The following is a 22,888-nucleotide window of genomic DNA, read 5'->3' as shown; positions in this document are numbered from 1 at the left end:
CGGTGTCGAGGTAGTCTGTATATTTACACAGGATCTTAAAAAACAATTTTTAATTAAATTGATTGACACAAAAAGAAGACTTGCGTAGTTTTTTTAATTCAAAATACATTTTACTGCTGTCAGAAAACAGAAATAAAATATTTATTTCATATATAAACATTACTTTTTGCTTAAATTCAATGTTTAAGCTGCCACTCACCTGTCTCTTGATAGTTTGAACATTTAATTTAAGCGAAAAGCAATGTTAATTTGCCAAATAAAAATTTTATTTCTGTTTTATGACAGCAGTAAAATATATTTTGAATAAAATAAATTACGCACATTCGTCTTTTTGTGTCAATTAATTTATTATAAAAAAAATTTGGATACCCTGTATAAATAATTATGTTAATATTTATATTATTGAATTGAGAATTGAATTGCCTTTCAAATGAGCTAGAACACGACCTTTATTCTCCTTTAAAAAATCATCGATTACGTCATCACGTACTAATAATGTTGTTTATTTAGCTAATAATGAATTTATGCGATAGTTTACGGACGCACTGTATATGAGTAATTATATCTGTACCTATAAATAAATAAAAATATAAAATATTTATTTCTTTTTTATTCAATGGCGTTTTTTATAATTTTTGTTTTATTTGTTTCTCGGGTTAGGGTCAAAAAACATATTCTTAAATATGCTAGGTTTATTGCAGTTTAGACATTTCTATAAAAAAAATTAAAGTAAAGCAACAAAATGTACCTATGTATCTATAAAAATAATATTGTAGTACTTATGTTATGAAATAAGAAATGTATGACTATGAATCTGCAATCAATCACAAACAGGTCTGGTTAATTGGCTCCGCCAAAGATATTTTTCAGAAAAGAAAAGACATTCCTATTCCTGTTTTTCAAGCAATAAATTGAAATAGAAATATACAATACTTACAATAATATTAATTGCAATAAAAACTTAAGACACCAAAATTTAATAGATTTTATAGGTGCCGAAATCAATGAGGGTTTGTAGCGTAATAGTGTATATTATTGTCAAATGCTAATCGATTTCAGCACTCTGGTGCCCTAGTATAGGAGCATCTGTAAATAATATGCAGACCGGCCTTCTCATATCGCTCTACAGTTGTCTCCCAAATTTTCGTTGTGTATGATATTAACTTTATCCCTTCATATTTGTAAAACTTCTGAATGTTCTCTTTAACTTTATGCAGTGATACTCATCATTTGTCTTAACACATCAACCCCTTACTCTTCTGGAGCCTTCAAAATCTCCACCTTGTATATCTTTTTCATCACCTCGAGTTTCTTCAACTCTGCACATTTATAGATTTGCAGACGATTTTTCATCATACCTCTTTCTAGACCTTTCTTCTTCTTAACTTTCTTTGTCACTAGGAGGCCCTTTACCACTTCCTCTTCCCCTGGTACCAACATTTTGCTGTTGATTTCTTACCAGTCATTTACCGTATCTTTTTCTTCAAACTCTTTCAGCATACTCTTTAAAACTTCTGCCTAAGTTATCATTTAACTTCCATCACTTTACTTTCTGCTTCTACTTCTTGCTTTCCTTTTGGTGCCAATCATCTACAATACAGTTTGCTAGCTACACACTCACCCTTCATTACGTTACATATACCATCTTGTTATATGGAACTTACGATTATCTCCAATTTCATGGGGTGACAGTTTCTTCAATAATTTCTACTGTGACTGGCTAACTGGCCTAGAGTTGAAGCAAAGGAAATCTTTCTGATATATCATGTCAGATGTGTTGGGTCCTCAGTCCTCATATATTTTCTTTCGCTTCAAATGGTTGTTTTCTCAGATATCGATGATGAAAGTTGAGAAATAGAGAAAATAAATGTTAATTTTTTAAAATATCTAAAAAGTCAATTTTTTAATAAAAAATAACTATAAACTGTAAATGCAATCCACATGCTTCTGTGTGTGGAGAACATAAAACATCAGGGGAAAATTCTGTAAAAAATGAATACGGTTGATTGGAACTTTTTTCTAACATAACCTAACACAATCTAACTTAACCAAACCCATAGACATATATTATCAAGACTTACTATTATCGTAACAAATATCACTTAAATATTTCATACGATAAGTCGAGTGATAACGCTGTGGTACGTTCTTTGCTTTCGGACCAGGATAATCGGGGTTCGCATCTTTTACTCCTGATTTTTACTCGAACTATCTTCAAGAAGTGTTATACCCAGAACGAATCATTTCTGTAACTTAATTTTTTGGCAACATGTAAACAAAAAAAATTAAAAATGTGTTTGGCGACTGCCTAGCTGAATATACTCCTGTACACGTCTAAACATTGACAAAATGACATGATCGATGTCTGCTTGTGGCACCTCGTTCCAAGCAACTTGAATTTCATGGATTAACTGTGCCAGAGTCTGTGGAGGATGGTGCAAAATGGACAGTCTCTTCCCCATCATATCCCACAGATGTTCGATAGGATTTAAACCCAGTGAACGGGGTAGCCACGGCAAAAAATTAACGCCAGCTTCTTGGAGAAAGTCCATAGTTCGACAGCAATATGGGGACGCGCGTTGTCCTCCTGAAAAAGGGCGTTTCGACGGCCGTCTAAATAAGGCAGTAAAGTGGTTTGACGGATAAACAAAAGTGATGACCGGCTACCATATGCAGTAACACCCAAACCATTACTCCAACTGTCCTATGTAGATGCCTCTCAACACCAAACTGTCCTGTGTAGATGCCTCTCAACAGCAAACCCGATATCTCGACGCTCTCCATGGCGGCGTCTTATCATCTTACGACCATCATGCATACCTAAACAAAATCTCGATTCACTGCTGAGTGCTGCATTATGCCATTCTTCCACCCAATGCTGCCGTTCTTTGCACCAATTGAAAAAGGCAAAGACTCAAATGCTACGGTATAGGGTACGGATAGTAACAAGCCTACCTTTTACTCCAAACCATTGGTTCAGCGATTTGACGCGTAATAGAAAACGGTCTTTCAGAGCCAGGAGTCTATCTTGACGCCCTGTGGTACGCCTCGGTTGACCAGTTGGTCTTCTTCGTATTCCTCTACTTTCGTTTGTCCACACACGACACAGTCGCATAACTGTCATTGTCGTACAATTAACAAGACGGCCAATTTCGCGATACGACAAACCTATATCCCTATAAGCAAAAATTTTCATATCTATAATATCTATAATAAGCACAGATTAATCCATTATCAGCCACATATAAGCCAGGTGCATGGTGCTGACAATAGAAAGCTAATCGAGGAGCTAAAAGCGGATATTGTGATGGGGCACCTTATCGATACAACAGCAACGAGATATAGCTTTGACAATAAGTTCAAAATTAATATACCGGGCAGGGAAGACTGGAAGGAAGGTGTACCCATACAGGCTGTTGCTACCTGGTACACTGATGGCTCAAAAACATCGGAAGGTGTGGGAGCCGGCATAGTATGGACAAATTCACTGGGACTGAACTGGGAACCGGGAACTGAACAAAGAGTTCAGTTCCCGGTTAGTTTATCAAAAGATGTCACAGTTTTCCAGGCGGAAATAACGGCAATCCATCACTGCGTGGAAGAAATAGAAAGAGAGAAAAGAACGTTCCGTTCAGTTGCCATCTTCACAGATAGTCAGGCAGCGCTTAAGGCACTCAATTCTGTAGAGGTCAAGTCTAAGCTAGTATGGGATTGTGTGAGTGCCCTAAATAAACTAGAAGATCGTAGCAAGGTTACGGTAGCCTGGGTACCGGGGCACGAGGGTCATAAGGGAATGAAAAAGCAGATGAAATGGCCAAACAAGGCTCATCAATGCCATTCGTTGGACCGGAACCCTTCTGCGGCGTTGCAAAGGCAGTTACAAGAACGGCTACAAGAAAGTGGGTAGCTCACAAATCTTTGGAATGGTGGAGGAATTTACCACGTCAAATACAGGCGAAACAGTTCATACAGAACATTCGCCAAAATTTACGGCAGACCTAATAAGCAAAGACAGGAAAACAGTCAAAGCCATAGTAGGTCTGCTAACAGGGCACTGTAAGCTGAATAGGCACTTAAAGCTGATGGGATTGGCAGATGATGACCTGTGCAGATTCTGTCACCTGGAAGAAGAAACAGCAGAGCACATTTTATGTCATTGTGACAGTCTGGCAAATGTGCGGTTCTTTGCATTAGGAGAACAAAATCCAACGGCAAATAGCTACATGGAAGGTTCAGCCTCGAAGCTATTAGACTTTTTAAAAAGGGTCAGTCTAGAGAATGTTATCTAGGACTAGAGGACCACAATGGGTCTGAAAAGGTCGCAGTGAAGTAGGCCAGAAAGCCACCTGACTAAATATATCTATCTAAGCAATAATTGTACCTCTGTCAAAATCGCTAAAATGGTGGTAATTTTGGTGTCTTCGAACATAAGACATATTCTTGCACTGAATTTAGTTAGACTGAGGAATAATAACTAAAAATTTCTGTGCCAACCGGTCTACATAAATTGGTCTTTTCACAAAAAGAATTTAAGATCAAACTTTATTTTTACAAAAACTATAAAACATAAAACATTAATATTGTTATCATATCATGCTTCAAATATAGACATTGTGCTGCCAAAAAATTAAGTTAAAGACATGATTCCTTCTGGGTGTAACATTTCTAATGTCACTGAGTATACTATGGTATATATCATATCAATTCGTCACAATAATATATTACATAAATTCAATGTGTTTTTAGGTAGATTACGAATATTACATTGCTAGTTCGATATTTCGAACTAAATTCAATAAAACCGATTTCTAAGTCGAAAAATCAAATTTTCGACTTAAGGCATGTAGTATGTAGTATATCAAATAAGGCAACTATTTATACAGTAATACAGAAAATGATGTTTGCTAACCGCATTCTCAGCTCGTTTTTTGATAAATTTAATATAAATCAATATTACATTTGTTAGATATTATTATAGTTATTAAGGTACCAAGGTACAACAACCAGTGTCCAGATTTTTTTGGAAAGGCTGGAGAACTTGTTGTTGAGGATTCCAAAGTTTAGTCAAATAATCCTGACGGGTGATTTTAATATTGACTTTCTGAACTATGATTGCAATGAAGTAAAGAAAATAAAAAACTTACTCACTTGTTTTAATTTAAAAATGCATGTTAATGAAGCAACACGTGTCACTAAATTGTCTCAAACTCTAATAGATTATTTCTGTTCTAACTTTGAGAAGGATTATGTTCAATGTATTGTATTTGACCCCAATCTGTCAGACCATAAGGCAGTTGTTGCTTCTATCAAAATTAAGAAATTTAGTAAAGGTAAAGATAGTGTAAATAAATTTAAAATTGGTCGCCTGTATAGTAAATCTAATTTTGGTAAATTTAGATTAAAGTGCGAGAGTCTTGACTGGTATTCTCTCCTATCACAATCGTCTGAGCCATTTAAATCATTTCATAATACAATATGTGAATTTTTTGAAAGGTCTTTTCCTAAACAAAAGATTAAAATTAAAAATAGAAAACCTTGGATTACAAATGGCATTAAAAATTCCTGCAAAACCATGAGATCGCTCCATTATATCAAAAAATATTACCAAGATGAATGGTTTGTTACCTATTATAATCAATATAAAAATATATACAGAAATGTTATTAAAACTGCAAAAGAAAACTGCTACAAGCATAGAATAGAAAACTCCTCAAATGTAACTAGGGAAACTTGGTCTATAATAAATGAATTAAGGGGTAAACACAGATCAGGTAATAGTCATCACACTCCACTTCCAAATGACTGTAATGAATTTTAGTGTAGCATAGCCGAAACTTTAACAGCACAGTTGAGACATGGTACAGATCCTTTGTCATATTTGAAGAAAACAGAAGTTATGTGTCCCTTCATAATTTATGATACTAATGTTGAGGAATTGAAAGAGATATTTAAATCAATTAGAAACAAAAACTCTTCGGGTTATGATGACATCTCTATAAGAGTTTTCAATAATCTACCAAACTCTGCTTTGGATGTTTTATCTATTTTAATTAATGATAGTTTTAATGCTGGCACATTTCCCGATTTCCTGAAGATAAATGTTGTAATTCCATTGCACAAGGGTGGAGATCACATAAACCCTTCCAATTACAGGCCAATTTCTCTGATACCTACGTTGGCAAAAATAATAGAGAAAATTGTTAAAGCAAGATTAATACAATTTTTAGAGGTTAACCAACTACTAAGTCCGAAACAGTTTGGTTTCCGTGGTAACACTGGCACGACCGACGCGATTTTCAGTTTTTTAGAGATAGCTTACAATAATATTAATTTAGGCGAGATGGTTGCGGCAGTGTTCTGTGATTTGACGAAGGCTTTTGACTGTGTCAATCATGGTTTGCTGCTGCAGAAGCTTAAACACTACGGAATTAAAGATAAGTCACTGAGTTGGATGGAGTCATATTTGTCGGGTAGGAGTCAGTTTGTTAGAACAGACTGTGACTCTGACTTGATGAATGTAACTTGGGGAGTGCCCCAAGGCTCGGTATTGGGACCAGTTCTGTTTTTGGTATATATAAACGATTTAGCCTACCTTGATGTATCTGCTCATTTCACCCTTTATGCAGATGATACCACTCTTATATGGCATGCTAAAGATTTGAATGTCTTACGCCAATTTGTAGGTAGGGAACTCTTAATGATTGGAAATTGGTGCACGGCGAACTTTTTGACATTAAACACTTCTAAAACCAAGCTTCTGTGTTTTAAACATGTTATGCCTGAATTGGCCTTGGCCTGAATATTGATCCTGACCTTAAATTTAAATCGCATATCGAAGCCTTGAATTCAAAACTTGCATCTGGATGCTATGCAATACGGTCGACTAGAAGGGAGCTTGGTTTTGCCCAAGCAAGGACTGTGTACTTTGCACTAGTAGAGTCACATCTTAGATTCGCAATTCAGTTTTGGGGAGCGTGTAGTCAGGAGCTTTTCAGTAGTGTGTTTTTGCTTCAAAAAAAGGCAGTACGCCTGTTGTGCCAGGTAAATTCTAGAGAAACGTGTAAACCTTTATTTATTAAACACAGTATCCTTACACTTGTATCTCTTTTCATTTTGGAAACGGCAAGCATTATTTTTAAGAATAAACATCTATATGAAAATAATAATCGATCTGGACGATTTGCTAGCAATTTAGCTTTGATTACACCTAGAAGCACACTAGTGAAAGACTCATTTATTTTTAACGGCATCAAAATTTTTAATAAACTACCTAGTGAAATAAAAAATTTGGAAACTATTAGAAAGTTTAGAAATTCATTAGATAGACTGCTCGCTAAGAGGGCCTATTATGATCTGACAGAATTTTTTAAGGACCATTGGAGCTGATGTATTTGTGATCTTGTGTATATATATTTTTTTTTTGTCAATCTGTTTGTCATTATTGTTTGTGATTTAGTTTTATAGCTTGTAGTTTGTTTGTTTTTTATTTTTGACAATACTACATATTTTGTAGTTGTTATATAATGTAAATGTGTTATGTGTTTATTTATTTAAAACTCTTAAACAGTGTTTGTCAACAAGATTTTTTCTTAGACAATAAACATATATTCTATCTCTCTCTCAAGAGTATTATAAGGTTAATAACGCTTGAGGTCAATGGTGCATATACCGAGGGCCTTTGGCCTGAGGAATATACGTTGACCGAAAGCGTTATTATCTATAATACCCGTGGTGCCTTTAACGTTTAATGCCCGACTAAATTATTCTTCACATGCAAAAAAATTGAATAAATTTTGAATTAATTAGTTTTCAAATAAGTATATTTACTAGCAATAGTCGTAACGTAATTGTGGTAACCATAGTTTTACTTAAGTTGCTATTGGTCAACTTGACAGTATTTAACTAGGTAGTTATTTAAATTTCATACCCTAGGGGTACCTATAGTGCGTTATTTTTCAAAATAACGCCCTAGGGCATTATATCATACTTAACTGATTTCGAAATCATGTCATTATTTGTCAAATATTACACCAGTTGGACATTAAATCTATTAATACATGTAATTACATACGTATAATAGGAAGGCACTAATATAAACGGTGACGATGATTATGATGATTTACAACCTCGGTTACAATTTTATTGTTTGGAATTATGACATTTTTCCTAATTTGTTTTCTTATTTTTTGTTTATTTTATTTATTTCTTTGTTTTTTGTTGATCTCTCATTGTAATTTCTCATGGCGGACTGTTTTGAACAATCTTGAAAAATAGCAGGTCTTAAAACAAACAGCAAACATAAGACAAAGACATACAGCAAGTTGACTCCTAGAACTACTTGTGCCATGAGATCAGAATAAGTCGGGACTACCAAGCAATCGAGCTGAAAAGAAGAATAAATTTAGCTTGTACTGCATTTGGGAAGATAAATGATAATTTGAAGTAAAAAATTCCAATGTATTTGAAAAGGAAACTAGGTAGTCAGTGCATTTTGTCAGTAAATACCTAAGAGTCAGTAATATACACGTTGCCGAGAGAGCGACCAGGGAATTTAGCACTAAAAACACTGGAATAAATCAATTTTAAAATACAGGACCCAGAGTCTAACAACTTTTTGCATTGTGTTCAGGATGACGTCAGACCAGACCAGATTTTATTATTCAAGGGTTTCTGGAGTCATTGAATACGAATACACAATCAGAACCGACCGCCGATGAACCTGGTGTTCAACAAGGCACGTCATCTGGAGCTACGAAGGTCTTTGGCACTACTTGGAATTGATGCAAACAGATATCTCGAGAGATTTTGAAATCGATGAATAAAAATACGTCATTAGAATCGACCCCTGGAGTACCTGGTCCGGAGCACCTGGTGCGCAGATTCACTGCTGAGACATTCAAGATCTTCTTGAATTTCCAGGTGTTTCGGTTTTCTGAGGTCGGTTCTGGTGGCGTATTCGTGTTCATATCAACAACGAAAATCCCCCGAGTAATCTATTTGCATCAATTTAGTGTAGAAAAGCTACGAAATTTCAAAAGGTGACGTGCATATCACTCACTCTAGGCACTGAATGCTCTGAGGGTCGGTTCTGATGTCATGTTCGTGTTCATCAACGCCAAAATACCCCTGAGCAATTTGTTTGTATCAATTGAGTGCCGGAAACCGCCGAAACTCCAGAACATGACTTGTCTCAGCAGAGAACCTGAGCAGCAGGTGCTCCGTGGGTTGGTTCGGATCACGTATTCGTATTCAGCGATCCCAAAAACCTCCGAGTAATCTGTTTGTATCAATTGAATGCAAAAAACGCTCGAAACTCCAGATGACTGGCCTTAGCAGTAATTCTCGGCACCAGCTGCGTCGGGGGGTCGGTTCTGATTATGTATTCGTGGTCAGTGATCCCAAAAACATCCTGAATAACAAGATCTGGACCTTAATATACAGATTTTGACACGTTTATGCACTTTACACATGGCTTTTGTATAGTACACTTTTTCCTGACGTTATCCTGAATACAATGCAAAAAGTTGCAAGTCTTTAGATGCTGTATTTAAAAATCGATTTTTTTTGCTAAATACCCTAGTGTAAGAGTATGTTAGGTGTTTATTTACATGATAATAATATAATACCTAATGCTAATTTACGCAAAAGACATAAAAAAAGTAACTACATGTAGTTGATGTAAAGTAACTTTTTATATCAGTTTTTATGATATTAGATTTTTGTTTTTATATTATCTATGTTATCATACAGGTTAAGTATAATTATTATCGGTTTTTAAATTTTAAATTTCAAATCGTTTAACAGCGGATTATTAGGTCTATTCGCGGACACATCCTGAACTTACCCAGACGGAGAACGCCAGCGCATTGCATAATTAGGCCTTCGATAAGGTCGAATTTTTCCCTCTGAACAGCTAATGCGCAGGCGTTCTCTCTTTGCGTAAGTTCAGGATGTTCTCCGGAATAGACCTATTATTTATTATTCAAACTTTAATATTCAGGATGTCGGTGTACTTTTTCGAGCGAAACCAAATGTACGTACGGTAATATTATTAAAATTAGGTAGTTATGAGTTTGTATATATTATTCTACGTAAACAATACGATTATTAACATAAAGAGTGCCGATAAAGTACTATATAACCTTACGCATACTCAAAATATTATAGTCCGTTCAATGACGGTAAAATATTGCAAAATCTCTTTTTAAAGAACCGATTAGATGGGCATGAAATTTGCTATACACAAAGAAAACACGTCAATGAAGGAAAGTGATATTGTGCCGATGTGTGCTTTTGCCATGGAGGTGAGTTTCACCCCTTCTAGGGGGTGAAAAAATATACGTTAAAAATAAGTACGGAAATGGATAAACTGACAAATTCTAAGCAACTTTGATTCTGTAGCATTTTTCGCTAAGTTTTTACTTTTCGACTTATTTGCGAGTAAATATGTCCATTTTTCAACGAAAAAAAATATTTTTAGACGGTTTTTACAAATAACTCAAAAGGCAAATATTTTATCAAAAAAAATATTTTTAGCAAAAATATAACTCATAAAGGAGTACAAAAGAGCTGCATGTATGAGATCTCTAGACGCAGTAAAGGAAGAGTTATAAGTAATGAAAAATAGGTTTATACTCGCCAAATTTCAAATCGAATATTTCAACGAGAAATATCCAAAAAATGAACCAGTTTTTGGAGAAAACTCATTAAAATGACACTTGATAACATAGGCGTAACCAGGGGGGGTTTGGGGGTTATAAACCCCCCCCCATTGGGATGTACTTTGAGCTCTATAAGCTTAACACCATAGCCCTCAGAGACCTTCCAGTAGTTGTAACCCCCCCTTTCAGGTAGTTGTAACCACCCCTTAGGATCATCCTGGTTACGCCTATGCTTGATAATACTTGATAATACATGACACTTGGTAATACAAACAATCACATTATAAAACATAATCAGTGTTTTTCTTATAAAAGAAATAATTATATCTCAAATATGGATAAAAATTATTATTTATATTTCCATGGAGTGCTTTGATGACACTGAATATCATTGTATTCCTGCACTTACATCTGTTTATGAATTAGGTTATGCTGCAGCTGCATTTGAAAGACCTTGATCCTCCTGATATAACTGAATCTCCCGTAACTGCAGCCCTTAAAAATATTTTACAGCCTTAGTTTGTATCTGCTACCTCTAAAAAGTTTGATTGCAAATGTCGAATTCTGAAAAAAAAATATTAAAAACGTATTAGAGATCTTAATACCTATTACGGAATAGATAACAAAACCCAGAATATTGTTTCTGAAGTAGGTAGGTACACCAATAAATAATTGGTGTACCAAAATTATTTTGGTGCCAACTTTGTGGCGTACTTCAGAAACTATACTTTTTATGGGTTTTATTTTAGATCTTACTTAATAATTTATCTAACTTTTTGGGGTACTAATGTCTCGAAGAGGTTTTGAATTTTTTTTCAGATCATAAATCGACATTTGCCATCAATTTTTATTAAGGTATTAGATGTAAACCAGGGCTCTGAAATATCGTTAATACATTATTGCGTGCTACGTCGCTCATATAGAGACACAGATATTTTGCCAATGGCCACGTCGCTCATTTTTAATATACACGTATGGCTAACTTTCATGGCCGTGGATATCAATGGGCCCTGAGAGTAGTATCCCGATTAAAGTGTGGCACGCTGTTAAAGGGTTACAGCTACGAGAGATTCAGTTGGATCAGAACAAGGTGTTATCAAATGTAGATGCAACAAAAACTGTTCCACAAACAAATGAGTCGCCCAGTTGCAAAAATCGTTATGTTCATTTTTCAAAATTTTCAGAAACATAAAAAAAACTGTATAATAAAAAGTAATGTATATTGAAAGCTCCTTTTACATTTTTACCAAAGGTTTGTATATTATAATATGTGTTGAGAGTCCTAATAAATATATGTTAATATTTAGGGGGATTTTTAGGGGGTATATTTTGGATATAACGAGTTTTACTAGATTATACTGAATACAATGAGTTTTACTGCACTATATTGGAGATAAATATAAAAATAAAGAGAGAGATCATTTTAAGGACTTATGTTTAATGTAGCAAAAATGTTTCAGAAATATATACAAATAAAATATGTAAATTATTTCAGTTTTAATCTATTAAATACAGTAGGAAAAATGAAAGAATACCCATGAACGAACATATAAAACACGCTGTATTTTCCTGTCACCGTGTCACACAAAAAATTGGTCAGCGCAAGTACATGTAATAATTATTGTTACATGTACTTGCACTGGACAATTTTCTTTGTGACACGGTAACAGGAAAATACAGCGTGTTTTATATGTTCGTTCATGGGTATTCTTTCATTTTTCCGACTGTATGCATGTTCATATAGCTAACTCTTCTCCAGCATCACCGATCTCAGCAATGTCTGATTCGTTGTTTTGAGGATCAGAAAAAGCTTTCTGTTGGTCAAAAAGTCTTTTAAAGAAAGTGAGATCCTGGTTATGATCTCTTACCTAGGTAAAATGTTTTGTCAGAAGTGTCTTCAAGTCCTTTAATTTAAATTTTTTTATATATACACTTTTCTTCACACGTTTTGGATTCAAAATTAACAATTGTTTCCCAGGCTTAATAAACTTCTCTCTACTCCTAAATCAACATTGTAGTTAGATTCACCTCTTACCTTAGAATTTCCTAGTTTTGTTTAGACTTTGACGATACGTTTAGTAGAGCGTAACCTGAAATTCCACTCTTTAGGTTCTTTTAGTGTGGCTGACACAGCTTTTTTCCAGCCTAAGAGGACACTCATGTCCCAAACGGATAACTGTGGCACATGACTTAAAAATGTCAACGTAGGCTTTGTCAGTCAAAAGGACAGTATGTTTTTTAATTTTAGCCTCCATTCGCCCCAAAAACCCAATCGGGAGGGTTGAAGGAATGGTCGACTACTGGGAAGAGCAAGATAACTTTTCACAGGTGGAGGATCATCTTGTACAAGAAACTTGCTGAACATACCAAAAACGATCTTATTCTTGTTTTGACCGCCGGCGCCGCACATATCAGCGGCCACTTTGATAGTGTGCACTCCCGTCAGATCTGTGTTTAGCAAACGGTGGTATAGTGCTAAAGAGATTTGGTTAGAGCCTTTTTTATATTCGTTTTCTAACCAAACTTATAATATTTTTTCCTTCGTCTTAGGATCTTTTGATGAGGAACCTTCACAGACAAGTTGAAAATGTACAATTGGCGTAAGTACTACGAGGCTTGGACAGGAGTTTTGGGTATTGGGGACAGGCATGTTGAACATGACATCTGTGGCAGGAGAGCCGAAGCCTAAATTATAATCGTTGTCGAAAATGTTTCGGAAATAATCATACTTAACTTCTAGACCTTATAATGGCTCAGAATTTAATAAAAACAACGTACAGCGAAAAATTGTATAAGTAAAATCATACATACTTCAAAATATACATAACGAATTTTGCAACATTTTAATCATGGTAATCCAGTTTGTTATGAGACATGACGAGTTTTGAAACAGTTTAATCATGTTGGACAAAACGAATTTTGCTGCATTATGAAAATGGACGTAACGTGTTTGCAGCATTTATTCATTTTCTGATACGTTTTAAACAGATTTATAACGACTTTTAGACCAGTAAGGGTCTGCGAAAAAACGTCTATTTATGGATGTGAGAGGTGGCATTCGGATTTTTGCAGATCAAGTTTGGTGACACCTTCAGTAATAATAATTGACTTATGCTCCTTCTCAAATATGCCCGGAACATTAATAAAAAAATTAAAATATTTAAAAATTTCGAAAAACACCGATTTTTTTCTCTTTCTTTGCTTAAAACAAAGTCGTAGAGAAATAAAATAAAGATAATTGAATTTTGTATGATATACGACTGGTAAAAAATGTCTTAAGGTATTACCTTTTATGCAATATAGCAATAAATACAAAATAAGGAGGCAAAATAAGTCTGTTGATATTCAATATTTTTTAACCACTTTGGTGGCACTTAGAACCTTAGTAATTCACTTAGGAAATTCTTTGTAACATACTTAAATCGTGCACCAAATTTCATTAAAATCGACCTAAAAAATTTTGCATAATAAATTTGCAATCTAAATGTTCTTAAAAAAGTTCAAATTTTTAAAAATCTTTTTGAACAAAAAGTAGACCATTTAGAAGTTGGCTAATTTTTTACATATAAAGAGGTGCTCTACCTATCTAATACACTTTACATAATTAAAATCGGATTATTTAAGGGGCCCCAGCAATGTTTTAAATTTATAAACAATTTTTTGGCTTATAAACAAATAGCTTTGTTTAATAATAAAAAAATAAATTTTTAGCAATGCAAATAATTAAAACCGGTATAATTTGACTTAAACTTTCAAATGCTGTCAGCAGAATTGCTCTTTTATTTTTTAATCAAACGTTATTCGCGTTCAAAAATTGCAATTTCTCGATTTTTTGAAAGTTCCACCGCGTTTATCTCGAAAACTATGCATCCTACGAAAAAACTTGTAAGAACATTTTTTGCTTAGAATTACCCAAGAAATAAAAAAAATGTTTTATTTTGCGAAAAATCGATTTTATGTAATTCCTCAGGTTCTTTGTTTATAACAATCTTATCGACATCCGGATCAACTGTTACCCAAAAAACTCGTGTTCTACGGGTCAAAATACATAAAAAACTTGGGTAAGTCCATCTAAATAAAGGAGCCCGTAGCACCCCCTCCTGGCCACAGCACTAATTTGTTTATAAGCCAAAAAATTGTTTATAACTTTAAAACATTGCTGAGGCTGCTTAAATAATCCGATTTCAATTCTGTAAAGTGCATTAGATAGGTGGAGTACTTCTTTATATGTAAAAAATTGACAAATCTTTGTATGTTCTAGTTTCTGTTGTGTAAGATTTTAAAAAATTTTAATTTTTTAAAAAAAGTTTAGATTGCAAAATTTTTATGCAAAATCTAGTAAGTAAATTTTAATGAAATTTGATGTACGGTTTTAGCCCATTACAAGCATTTTCTAAGCGAATTAGGAAGGTTCCAGGTGTAACCTAAGTGATGGAAGATCATTGAATAAAACAGGCTTGTTTTGCCCCCCTATTTTATATTTAGTGCTATTTTGAAGCAAGGGTGATAAATTAAGACATTTATAACCAATCGCATCTGATAGAAAATTTAATTATCTTTGTTTTATTCCTATAGAACTTTGTTCCAAAATGAATAGTTTTTAAGTTATAAGCAAGAAAAGTAGAAAAAAAAACGAAATATTTTGAAATCTTTAAATATTTTATTTTTTCTATTAATGTTCCGGGCATATTTGAGAAGGAGCATAAATCAATTATTATTAATGAAGTTATCACCTAACTTTATCCGCAAAAATCTGAATGCCACCTCTCACATCCACCTAAAAAGAGATCCTTACTGGTCTATTTTGCAACACGACATATATGTTTTTGGATGCAGGAGAACAAACTCTACAAAATGGCGGTCTTAACTCAAATTTTAAAAAATGGACAAAACGAGTTTTGCAACTGGGCAACCCAATTGCAAGTGCAAGAAAATAATGATACTCCGCAATTCTAAGTGTCACCAAAACACTCCATGGAAACATAAATAATATTTATAGTTGAGTTATAATTATTGCTTTTATAAAAAAACCACTGTTTAATCTTTATAATTTGATTGTATTACGGATTTTATTGTCCATTAGCTTTAATGACGAATCATTATCGTTTTAATAAAAACGGCTATTTTCCAATTACAGAGTATTTTATTCAGTTTATCTATTTATTTGGCTTTGTAGGTATACTATAATGTTTACACTAGGCCGTACTAGTTTATCCTGAAATATCCGTATTAAGGTGATACAGTAGCGATCAACAGGTAGCAAAAACGCGTTCCAAGATTGCGGCTGTAATTTTGAATATTTTTTCGAGATATTTGGCACACGTGTTCGTAATATAATAAAAAATGGCGGTACAGAGCCCAATTTGAAAAATATATTAATATGTGGAAATTACTCTGTAATTAAATACAATATTAAAAAAACGAGCCTGTACCGCCATTAAGAAGAACAAAAAATACACTTTCTTCAAATAAACTTTTTTATCCGATGTCTAGATTTTGTGTCATTTTGGAACTACTAAAATTTTTTATTTCATTAGTAGTTCCAAAATGACACAGAATCTAGGCATCGGATAAAAAAGTTTATTTGAAGAAAGTGTATTTTTTTGTTCTTCTTAATGGCGGTACAGGCTCGTTTTTTTAGTATTGTATTTAATTACAGAGTAATTTCCAAATATTAATATATTTTTCAAATTGGGCTCTGTACCGCCATTCTTTATTATATTACGAATACGTGTGCCAAATATCTTGAAAAAATATTCAAAATTACAGCCGCAATCTTGGAACGCGTTTTCGCTACCTGTTGATCGCTACTGTTTCCTCTTAATATGCCATAATAATAATATATAATAGCCGTTTGGCCTAGACCAAACTAGTTTATCCTGAAATCGGATTCTTTCGGTAACATACATATCAGTTTTAAAGCGTTCTACGCCTTTCCGTTTCTAATCGCAACTCCTCTTCTTTATTGTGGCAGTATTCCTTTCTTTAATTTCGTTCCGACATCGCCTTGGAGATGCCCTATATTCATGTAGCTACTGGTCTTCCTCATTTTCGTTTTTCTGTAAGGACCGGTATTATACTAAGTACACCTACTAGATCACTTCTTATTATGTGTGTCTATTGGAGGAAAATCTGGTGATATCTCTACGACTGTAGTGGAGTATTATCTTGCACCCCTCATTTATATACAAGGGAGATAAGCACTGTTTGCTACTTTTGTCATAATCTTCTGCTGCATTATTTTTATCTTTATTTCTCGTATTTCCTTAAAATTTATATAGTACTGTCATCAGAAAAGAGAAATATCTCAGACTAACATCACATCAAATTATTTATATCTTTAAAGATATTAATGTGTATTTATTTTTTTTTCAGTAAATGTTGTGCTAGTATGCTTTGGTAGCATGCTGGTTTGGACTTCCCCAGTAATACCAAAATTACAATCCAATGACACCCTAGTGAATCCCATTGGAAGACCACTCACTGTATGGGAACTTTCAATTCTCACCGCAACTTATCCATTGGGTTTAGTCACAGGCACAATAGTAATTGGAAAAGTACCAGACCTTATTGGACGAAAATGGACTCTAATATGGATTTCAATTGGGGCTTTATTCTCCTGTATCGGTCTATACCTAGCGACAAATATTTACACTTTTTTTATATTTAAGTACACTGTATCAGTGAGTTTAGGTGGAGGGCCAATTTTAGTACCTATGTATACATCGGAGATAGCTGAAGACCATAATCGAGGTCGTTTGGGATTTTTTATGACTTTTGGAATAATATTTGGCGAGCTGTACGGAAACGTTGTCGGTGCTGTGACTTCTGTGAGTACTTTTTCTTTACTTTGTGGGATACCTGCAGTATTGAGTCTTGTCTGTTGTATGTACTTACCAGAATCCCCAGAATATCTGTTAATGAAGGGAAGAAAAAATGAGGCTATTTTAGCACTTAAGAAATTAAGAAAACATAAACCCATAACGGAAATTGAGAATGAATGTTTGGATACACAGAATATGGTCAAAAGTAATTGTTCAACAAAGAGCAGTTTTTTAGAGCGCTTACAGGAAGATAAGGGTATTAGAAAAGGATTTTATCTTGCAGCCTCTGTTTTAATCATACAAAATTCCGCAGGGCCGATTATAGTAGCAGCTTTTCTGAATCCAATTTTAAGTGAAGCTGCACCAGAATTAAATGGAGATATTTTATCTGTAATTGTTGTAAGTCTCAAATTTAGTGCGGCGTTTGTGGGTACATATATTGTTGACCGAGTAGGACGCAGAGTCTTGATTTTAATTGCACTTTTTGTGTGCGGTACTTCAATGTTTGGTTTGGGATTGTATTTTTATTTTCAACATAACCATTATGAAATACCGTTTGCTGTTAAAATGGTACCAGTGCTTTGTCTCATTTGCTTTGTTATAGTATTTTCTATCGGTCTTAGTTGCATACCTTATACTTTAGTAGCTGAGTTACTTCCTAGTGACCTAAGATCTCTAGGAAGTAGCATCTGTCAATTTCTTGGAGACATTTTCTCCATTTCTACAGCATTTGCATACCCTCTAGCTGCCAACTATTTTGGAGAACATTACTGTATGTTTTACTTTTGTATTGTTAATTTAAGTGGTTGTATTTTCTTATATTTTTTCCTACCAGAGACAAAGGGAAAGAGTTTCCTAGAAATAACGAATATTTTAAGTAACTAACTTTTATTTTCTGATGTTTTAATGGTTAATTTGATAACAAAAATTTTGATAATAAACATTATGTAGTTAAAAATGAATCACGTGCTTGTGTTGATCCTATAATTTCCATTTATGCCATTTATATTAAATACTGCTAGACCAGGATTTTAAGCAAAAAGTAAATCGATTTTTACATACATCACCTAGAGAATTGAAACTTTTTGCATTATGTTCAGGATGATGTCAGGAAAAACGTCTACTACAGAAAAATCTGTCAAAAACATGCCAAAATACGTGTACTTAGGGAAAAAAGGCCATCAGAACTGACCACCAGAGAACCTGGTGTCCAGGTTCAGTGCTAAGGAACGTGATCTGAAGTTTTGAAGGCCTTTGGCACTAGATTGATGCAGAATATTCCTAGGGAGATTTTTGCTGCTGCTAAATAAAAAAAAAGCCATCAGAACTGACCCCCGGTGCACCTGGTGCCCAAAAACCCTCCAAACTCCAAAAGATAATATACCTTAGTAGTGACCTTGGGCACTAGTTGGTCCTGGGATCAGTGCTGATGACGTATTCGTATTCAATGACCTTATAAACCGCCAGAAATCTATTTGCATGGATTTAGTGCTGAAAACCTTCGAAACTCTAGAAGATGACGTTCCTTAGCAGTGACCTTGGGAACCAGGTGCTCCGGGATTCAGGTCTAATGGCGTATTCGTATTAAACAACCCATTTTATTTATTTTAAAATGCAATTGTGCATTCCCACCCATTTTTATATAGTAAACTTTTTTCCTGACATCATCCTGAACACAATGCAAAAAGTTGCAAGTCTCTAGGCAGTAGCGTACTGATAGATCAGCGGGCCCTGGTTCCAGTTGGGATTCGGGCATCCGCCCAAAATATTAAGTATAAATTATAATAAAATCATGATATCATAAATTATATAATAAAATATATCATAAAAGCTCAAGCTAATTTATAGTCCATATAGTTTACTCACGGTTTTTGCTATAAATTTTAAAGAACTGTTCGGATTGAGATGAATTTTGGCATAAACATAGCTAACATGTCAGTCAAAAAAAGTGATACCGTAAAATGGGGTTACTTTGACCGCTGGGGTGAATTTGACCGAAAACATAGAATAATATCTATTGTGATATACTTCAGCCACCCTGTATAATTTTTAAAATTATTTTTAACGATTCAAATTTATAAATATCTAAGAATTCATTTTTAATAAAAAAAAAGAATTAATATTCCAAGGGTTGTTAAATCCACCGATATAACGAATTAAGAAAAAATTGTTTAAAAAACGGTCAAATTAACCCCACTTACAAGAAAAATAATTTTACAGGCAAAATGCATATACGGTCAACTTCGCCCCAGATGGGGTGAACTTGACCAAAGGCATTTTTTATTTTTTTTTTCTAAGTCATAAACGCTCAAAATAAAGTTAGACACTTTTTTTGGTAAAAAAATGGTAAAAATCACACCTTAATTAGCATCCCAAATGAAATTAATCGTTACCGCTTCACAACTAATCACATTAATCTTTACTTGACTTATGTATTGTTTATAATATGATCTGTAAGTTTTACCGCTTCAAAGTGCTCATTTTTGAAAACAATTTGATTTTAAATGAGAAAAAATTATAATTTTGAAAAAAAATTTCAAAATAACTTACTAATTATTGGTGATACCAAAAATCTCAACTAGTATAAAAAATATAGGTTTTTCTTTTGTGAATATTTTGGACTTTTTGTTTTCCTGAAGACAAAAATTATTGGTTATGACATGTCTGTTCAAAATTTGCATACACCGGATTAGTGACTCGTTTCAGCCCATTTGACTATAGCCTTTTCAAAAATAAGCACTTTGAACCAACGAATCTTACATATCTTATAAACAATAAGTAAAGTAATTTTTTGTCAAGCGGTAACGATTAATATCTTTTACACACTAACAACTAGAAGGTCTAGTTAACAACTAGAAGGTGATTTTCACGATTTTTTTACCAACCAAAAAAAAGGTACCAACGTTATTTCGATCGAAATTTATTTACTTTGGATGTTAGAAACATAATAAAAACAATAGACTATTACAGTAAATTAATATTAATCCTATTGTTTTTCATACTGACATGACTGATCACGATCACTTTACGCCAGCCGTTTTTATAAATAATAAAACTCAAAAATTTTCTACATCCAAATCTCCAGTCATAATTAAAAACCTTAATATCGGAAAACTAACACAGCTTTTAAAAAATGAACATTGAAATGAAATTTATATCAACAAAATAGATTCTCAAATTGCAGATGATACATTTATACATAAATAAGTTAAATAATTACATACAAACCTCTAGGGAGATAAAACGCTTAAATAAAAAAAAAAAAATAAAAAAACCTTGGATAACGGTGGGGTTGATATCTTTTATCAAACGACTAGATTTTCTTAAACAGAAATTAGTGTCTATAATATATAGGGACTTGTTATTCTTACCACTTTTGTCTATATTTAGAATTTAATTTCAATTTTTAAGAATTTCCTACAATATAAAAGTACAGGCTGAATGATGACGGTTCTATAAATACGAGTATCGAGCCTATTGTATTGTGATTACTTTTATGACCCAGTATAAAACTTGCAATGCATATTTGCAAATTTGTAGTTTACCTACCTACATCTTATTCATGAATCTTGCTAATACAGTGCGTAAATCGTTCAGCTGGACATAGGGAACATACATTGTATATATTTAGCTACATAAATACGTACATTGTATTATATTAAGATAATTGTGGCAACTTCGCTCTCTCAATGACAATATAGTTGTTAGTATTAAGGGCCATTAACCTCAAAATTGACAATTAATTTCGGGTGACACAAATAAACGTCAAAACATGATATTGTAGTAGAACTATTTTTGACCTAATGGAAAAACTGTATCTGTTTAATTTGGAAATTAATTTTTAAATAAATGAGATATTAAAAATTAAAGTAATATTATTAATTCATCAGTCATAATCTTTGTTTTTGATTTATTTATGGACTGTCTTGCATTCAAAATCATTCATTATATTCGTTGTAACAGCTCTATTGCACCAGAAACTCGTATTCGAACAGAAGTTTTAACTAACACAGGTTAGCGCAGTTGCCACAATGATCTCAATGTATATTCCCTATGTCCAGCAGAACGATTTACGTACTGTATAAAAAATATAAGTATTTTAGTTATCACGTGTAGGCAGGCCCTGGCGGTTAGCCTTTACATGTGTTGAAATATGGGCTTTGGAAAGCAGGTAAAACTAGTAAAGAATCTTACAACAGTATTGTACACTGTATTTCAATAAATTTTGTTTTCAAATTTTTTGAGCAATAGGAATTCTTAGTTTTTATTTATAAGTACCTACACAAAAATTAAAATCTGTTAAGCAGTTACATTTCCTATGTATGTACTTGTGTACATAGTTCAAAATGTCTCCATCAAATTAGAAACTAAAGAAGCAAAAGGCGCGTTAAAGCGGGCCTCTGCGGGGCCCGGGCCCTGATTCTGCGGAGCAAGCGGAACGATGCTCCGTACGCCACTGTCTCTAGGTGCTGTATTTAAAAACCGATTTATTCGGGTGTTTTTAAGGCTAAATGCCGTGGTCTATGTGTGCCTATTTTATGTTTTGTAAATAATGTTTTACATTAGTAATTGTTATTTTCATGTCATTTGATTTAAAAGTATAATTGCCAGTAAACCAAGGGTTTTATTACCTTTTATTATATTTAGATCTCCCTAAGTTCAATACAAACTCCTGAAAGGATCATCAGCTGCACACGTATGCGCTATACTGATCTACTTTACGCGTGGGATCAACTCTGACTTCTTATTATTACAGGTTGTTTTGATCAGCATCATCATCAAGGCTTTTTATTCCGGACGGAAAGTCTGCCGATCTTACTAAGGGTAAGAACAGAACAAGTAGGTCGAGGTGGAGGTGTAGGTCGCGGTGGATGCTACTAGTTAAGTCGCGGTCGATGTCGATAGCACATAGCAAGGAGGTCACCTGCGCTGTCAGTCGAGTTAGAACCATTATCAAGTGAAGTAGTTTAATGAAATTTGAATGACAAAAAGACTGATTTTGCAATTAGTCCAGGGCGCATCTGTTTTGAGATGGACGTTGAGAGGTGACTCAAATTTTTTTGCAGAAATTGCTTGAAAATAAATCAAATAATAATATTTGAGTTATCCTCCCTCTCAAAAAGGTCCGGAACATTGTTTATATAATCAAAATGTCAAAAAATTAAGGAAAAATTCGATTTTTTCTTCGTTTTTTGATTATAACTTTAAAAGTATTCATTTCCGAGAAAAGTTGTACTAACATAAAAGTTGCATAATTAAATTTCCTACAATATAGATTTGGTTAAAAATTTTAAAAATAGTCACCCTAGTTGCAAAATAACAATAATTGCGAAAAAAACATGCAAAAACAAGTATTCGCATTTTACGTTTTTCAATCATTTATGCTGCACTTAGGACCTTCAT

The 22,888-nt window shown here is 33.7% G+C and overlaps 1 protein-coding gene across 1 annotated transcript in view; it reads left to right on the top strand.

Moving 5' to 3' along the window:
* LOC114331892 (facilitated trehalose transporter Tret1-like) overlaps positions 1-22,100 on the top strand; it is a 29,398-nt gene extending 7,298 nt beyond the window's left edge. Inside the window, exon 2 of the mRNA XM_028281579.2 lies at positions 17,037-22,100. Within this exon, the coding sequence (XP_028137380.2) occupies positions 17,037-18,370 (1,334 nt within the window). The 3' untranslated portion in view covers positions 18,371-22,100. The remainder of the gene's footprint in view (positions 1-17,036) is intronic.
* Positions 22,101-22,888: the final 788 nt, after the last annotated feature.

Source organism: Diabrotica virgifera, chromosome 1, assembly GCF_917563875.1.
Source record: "Diabrotica virgifera virgifera chromosome 1, PGI_DIABVI_V3a".
NCBI classification, from domain to species: Eukaryota; Metazoa; Arthropoda; class Insecta; order Coleoptera; family Chrysomelidae; genus Diabrotica; species Diabrotica virgifera.
The sequence above is the reverse complement of the archived record's forward strand: the minus strand, read 5'-3'. Positions and strand labels throughout refer to the sequence as shown.